Here is a 6,000-nt window from a genome sequence, read left to right on the forward strand (position 1 = left end):
GGTCGTGAGGCACATCCTAGTGGAACGGGTTATCATTCAATTTTCTACCATCTTGTTTTACCAAAGTATTTGCCCTGGCCATTTAGCCCTTTCTTTTTGCCTCGCATTCTGCTAGCTTTAAATGTTCTTGTATATCCTCGGCATCTGAACATTCGCAAATTGGACGCTGTTGGAATGGTTATCCATCACTTTTGCGAAGTGCCGCCATGTATTTACAGAGTCTTATCAAAGATTACTGTGGTTTTCGACTTTGCTGTTTGGTTTGGAAAATCTTGGATCCAGTTTCTATTCATTGATGTTCGTCGATGAATAACAATCCATGTTTGTGATGGATGATGAGGGGATTCGTTCCTCTTTAACAACGTTTGGGGATTCAAATCTCAGAACATGGTTTTCATGGATAGCCTGCCCTACTACTAAATTACCAAACGGGCTCGAATAATTGGTTACTAATTCGTCTCTATCTATCGTCTTGAGCGGCTGTTGATTTATCACTTCTCTATTCCATGTGTTGCATAAAGTAATCACAAGGTAAAGGTGGCCATGGTCTATGCATGAAAAGTTGAAGGTGCCATGGTTTTTTTTCTTTCTTGAACAATGGCGAAGGTGCTTTAAGATATAGACCATTTTGCTTTAGGACAAATTAAAAGTTGGATGTTAAAAATTATGAAGATTCGAGAGATGTGACGGCTGTGATCATGTTCTTTTGGATAAGCTTAGCTAGAGAGCATCTTGGGTGCTAACCATGGTCAATAATTGCAGGGAGTCCCGACTTTGGTTTAATCATGCTGCTTTCTGCCAGTGGACTATATAATATATATACTATCATGTCAAAGAAGATTTAAACGATGCTGCAACATCCCTTTCGATAATATTAATATTAATATTAATATTAATATTAGTAATAATGATAATAATTATGATGATAATATTAAGAACAACAACAATCAACATTCGGTAAGAATTAAGATTTAATGTTGGAATTGAAAATGTCCATGTTGTTGTTAGAAATTATATATCTGTGTCTTAAACTCTTTTAATATAGCGTGGGAGCTATTTTTAAGTCATTCCTTCCATCTGCCTACCTTACTTACTTCCACTATGCTTTGGATCATGCATTATTAGAGCTTTCAATTCCTTGCCCAGAAAATGGCAGTAAAATAGAGAGGTGCTGGTTTTTTTTTTTCTTTTCTAATATTCAAAAAACTAGTTCGAATATTCTTAATCATTATTAATGATCACATTCTCTAAGTCTTAAACTTTGCAGTATAGGGTTCCACAAGAAAGTATTGAGAAATATTAAACCTAAATCTTATACGTCTGAGGTTGAACCACCTCTTATATATAGCTCATTAAGAAGTATTCTAGCATATATATATATATATATATATATATATGCTTTTGAATCTCTCCTTTCTTGGTTAAAAATTAAATAAAACTAAAATGCCTTCATTTTTATATATATATAATTTATTCTTGTGGTTATTTTCTCACTGGAACTATGAGACTGAAGCCATTGATGTTCAGGTCTTTGGCATCTTGATTGGCCTATTTACTATAAAAATAAATAAATAAATTATGGTCTCCCCTTATATATACTCCCTTCAAAATCTTACTCATTGGATGACATTGGTTTTGATTGTCAAACTCGGATTTACTCTTTAATATCTCATATTAAAGATTTAAAATTTGATTTTTATTACAATCACATTGAAATCTCAATTATTATATATATATATATATATATATATATATATATATAAAACAATCACAATGAGAAATTAAAGACTTAAAGGGATATTTATACAAAATATTTTAATTATGAATTTATCATAAAATATTTTTTATGAAAGTTATACAATATTGCTAGGTAATACTATAATACTATAAAAAAATAATGGTAATGAAATAACAAAGATGATAAAGTAATTATAGTAGTGAGAGTGATGAGATGATAATCGAGAATATTAAAGATGATGATTATAGTGGTGAAAGAAAAAGAGATGATCCTGTGTAATAGGATTAGTGATAATTTTTAAAATAGTTATATGATATTACGATTTGATTATTATTTGTAAAGCATTTTATGTAATTTTATAAATAAAAAATATTTTTAATATAAACTGATTTCATAATTAATTGTCTTTAAAACATTAAAGTATTTTACACTAATCAATATTTTAACAAAATATTTTACATAAAACAAACACAATAAATTAAATTATTTTACATAAAACAAAGTTTCCCTTGGTAAAAATTTATTTTGGCAAAGGAAAAATCTAAGTAAGAAAAAGGATGATATAGCGACTGGGTTTTTTGGGGTAAAATAGGATACGAGAAGGACAAAAGGTAGACGACCAGAGATTCTTCACCATTTGCGTATATGTTACAGGTGGATAACCAAGCAAACCCTAATCCAACAAATCAAGCCATGAAAAAGAAGATGGATCCTCCTAATCCATTAATGAAGGGCCATGTGGAAACTGGCAAAGCCATCCTCCATTCTTACACTCTTTATGGTTCCCTGTCTCGAACATAATGTGGTAGGAGAATCCCATTTTTAAGATACTTAAATTCTCTGTAACCTTTTAGTTATACTGATCTCTTGTTGTTTTTCCATTTCCTTTATATAATAATCATTTGCTCACGACAACAACCGCAAGAACTTGGAATATAAACAATGAAGATTTCTGCAGATAGATTTATTTATCCCATAAAAGAGATTTCTTTGTACAGATCATGATAAGACTGCTGTCATGGGACAAATGTGGTTGCAGAAATAACAAAGTTGTTTTGGCCTTTTGGTTAATGTGTGTGCTTAGCAATGTTACTGTCATAATATATATATATATTGCTGTCTCCAAACCTTGGTTTTATTTCTTCATATTCTATATATATAAAAAAATCAACGAACATTTTAGCACAAGAAAAAAGAGAAATAGCGTTGAGTTTATGTCTCGTAATAAATTAATAGATTTATTTTATATTTATATTTCTTAATTAATCGAACATGTTTTATGTTTCTTTATATATGTCTCTTTTTTTTAATATGTAACACTATAACTTGAATTATATATATAAAGAAACAATTAAAAAAAATCAAGAAGAATAAAGAGTATGTTTTCTATAAAAAGAAAAATAATAATAATTGATGTACTCTTACCTTTTACCCACCAAAATCTCTTCGGTACAAAGGAACATGGAAACTTGAAACTATGGCCAGATCTTGGTAGAGAAATGGGGCCTTCTCTGACCCTCCGGGGGCCGGCCAAGTTCAATTCTTGATTCAAACTTGTAACTTCTCATAATGACAGGAGAGTGACCACTGAATTCATGTTGTAGCACAAAATCATCAAGTATAAAGGCATTTTTTACACCAATCTATGCATAGAATCGCATTTCTTTTCATATGAACAAACATGGCTAACAATCAACAATGGCTGCTTTCAAGAAGCCAAAAGGCAACTCTACGATTACAAAGCGAATTAAGAAAATCAAAAGAGACACCCGGATAGTTTTAGCTCAAAAAATGACTGCTAAAAAGCCATTACCAAAGCAATAAAAGACAGCCGCAAACAAAACCGATCGAATTTAGACTGAAAAATAGTTGCTTATTTTGACAATATTATTGAGAATCATTAGGGTTTTCATCTCCACTGTCACTGCCTTGTGGCTGTTTTTCTTGATTATTTTGCTCTAGATCCATGCCCAAACCAACCCTACTACTGCTATAAGCATTCACACCACCAAATATCATCCCCATATTACTCTCTGACAGTCCTAATCCAAGCTGCTGATTAGCTCCCACTTGCTGCTGCACTATCATGGAACCAAGTTGAACTGGGTTCGAAACGCGGCCGCTGCCACCAAAATTCACTCTTTGCATTGATGTCACTCCAGCTGCTGCTCCTGCTGTAGGAAAAGTCCACATCTGGGGTTCTGTAACGGCAGCTGCTTGGGTGGCACCACCTCCGACCGGTAACATCCAAAATGTATTGCCACCATTTGTGGTTGCGGCCGGCCCAACTGCCCACATTGGAGTTGGCAGAATGTTTGTTGCTGGCCTAAAAGAACTGGCTGTTTCTTGATCTTGAACTCCAGTTCTTGATTTAGCAGAATTACTAGCTTCAATTGTTTCCGTGCTTTGTTGCTGTGTGGTTTCCTTAAAAAGATCTTCTCGAAAAGTCTTCCTCATGTAATTATCATCTGAGACAAGATTTTGAGGATACAACTGATGGTGGAATCCTAACATATGAGGGTTAGATGCCATAGCTCTTCGAGTTTCGCTGGCATCATTAGCATCATAGAAAGCTAATCCACTATGAAAAGAAAGAGGAGCTGATTTTGATGCAGGTGCTGAAATAGTAGCACCACTACTACGTAAAGAAACATTCAAAGTGGAGAAATTGGCAGGAATTGTACCAGTACCAGTTGTAGCAATTATGGAAGGCTCAGCTTGCTGTAGTAACCACTCGATGGTTTCTCCATCAGATTTATGGCCTAATTCTCTTGTGAGCTGAAAGACACGTGCCGCACACATGGCTGGCATCCGGATGCGTCGGCCGCGGCCATCTACCTTGGTATGGCGGTCTTTTGATGGCCTCTTTATGGTGGATTTTGTAATGGTAGAATTGGAAGTTGAAGTGGAAGGATGGACACCAATTTGGCTAGATATGGAGCCCATAAATGGGCCCTGGCTAGTTGTTGTAGTAGAAGTAGACCCATGTTGTTGTTGAAGCTGTGATGATTGACTTCCAAGAGGGACTACTAATTGCAGTGAAGCTGCTACTGATTCCTCTTTTTGGCCATGGCGATCTTCGTCAGCACCAATGTTTCTTTGTTGGTTACGAGTATTTCTTTGTGACTCCATTAATTCCATCTGGGGTGGTGCTTTCAACTCCAAGCAACCACCTCTTCTTCTTCCCCAAAACCTAGACTACTTTCAATAATAATCGCTTGGTTCTATCTCATATTTTCTTCTTCTTCTTCTTCTTCTTCGAGTCACACCACTACTTCTGAAAACGAAAATAAGGTTAAAAGAACACAAAAAAAGAGAGAAAGAACTTGTGGATTTCTTCTTGATCTTGTGAATTGTGATATCTTGACTCTCTCTTTCTCTTTTTCTCTCACAAGACACAGCACAGCACAGCACTGCACTGATAGTCTGGTAGTGCGTGGGGATCTTCTTTTCTTCCTTGTGATTGACTGCTGTCCCTCTACAAAGAGAGAGAAACGAGAGCCAATAAAGCTAAAAAAGAATCAGTATAGCTGGGCCTGTAAGATTACAGTAATGGTGCCCCACTCGTGGGGTCTCTTTTTCTCCCTCTTCCTCCATAAAATGAGAGAGAGAGAGGAATGTTAGTACTCGTAGCAATAAGTAGGGCTTGGCTTCCAAGATTTCATATCTCAAAATCTTCTACTGTTATACTATTTGAGAAGAAGGGGCTAAGGACTTTTTGGCATCATAGTGTTGAAAATTAAGCTGAGCAAAAAGAAAAAAAAAAAAAAAACATCTTAATCACTGATATATAGATAAAAGACACCACAAATAGGGGACCTTTTCTTCTCTGATTAGCTTTTATTAACCTATCCATGATGATCCATCTTCTATCTTTTTGCTTTTTCTTGCCCATTTTTTTAGTTTTCTTGTTCATAATGACGATCATGATGACGTTAATGATCAACTCTAACAACCCATTTCCTCTCCTCTTTCCCTCGTTAAAAGACTTAAGAGGTGTTCTGAAAAATCTACAGCAGAATATTACAATAGGAATAGGAATGATGCTAGAAAAAAAAAATATAAGATTTAATGTAGTTTGATAATATATTTATATTTATAGAAGTGATGATTTTTTATTTTTACTATATTGCAATAAAATTATAAAATATATATTTACAATAAACCCTAAACTGTTCAAGAGGTATTAATAATTTTTTTATAATATCTATTTACTAAATTACAACAGGACATGAACTTGGCTGATAAGTTAAGTTGATTGA

The 6,000-nt window shown here is 34.2% G+C and overlaps 1 protein-coding gene across 1 annotated transcript; it reads right to left on the reverse strand.

The window, feature by feature from the left end:
* Positions 1-3,384: 3,384 nt before the first annotated feature.
* Positions 3,385-5,373, reverse strand: LOC7475796 (transcription factor TCP23). The gene has a single exon (XM_024590875.2). The coding sequence runs from the start codon at positions 4,877-4,879 to the stop codon at positions 3,626-3,628; it is 1,254 nt and encodes a 417-aa protein (XP_024446643.2). The 5' UTR covers positions 4,880-5,373; the 3' UTR covers positions 3,385-3,625.
* Positions 5,374-6,000: the final 627 nt, after the last annotated feature.

The sequence above is a fragment of the Populus trichocarpa genome, chromosome 19, assembly GCF_000002775.5.
Source record: "Populus trichocarpa isolate Nisqually-1 chromosome 19, P.trichocarpa_v4.1, whole genome shotgun sequence".
In the NCBI taxonomy this organism is placed as follows: domain Eukaryota; kingdom Viridiplantae; phylum Streptophyta; class Magnoliopsida; order Malpighiales; family Salicaceae; genus Populus; species Populus trichocarpa.

What these genes read in the sequence shown, in the direction of transcription:
- LOC7475796 (XM_024590875.2), bottom strand. Translation starts at nt 4,879, where the DNA reads ATGGAATTAATGGAGTCACAAAGAAATACTCGTAACCAACAAAGAAAC.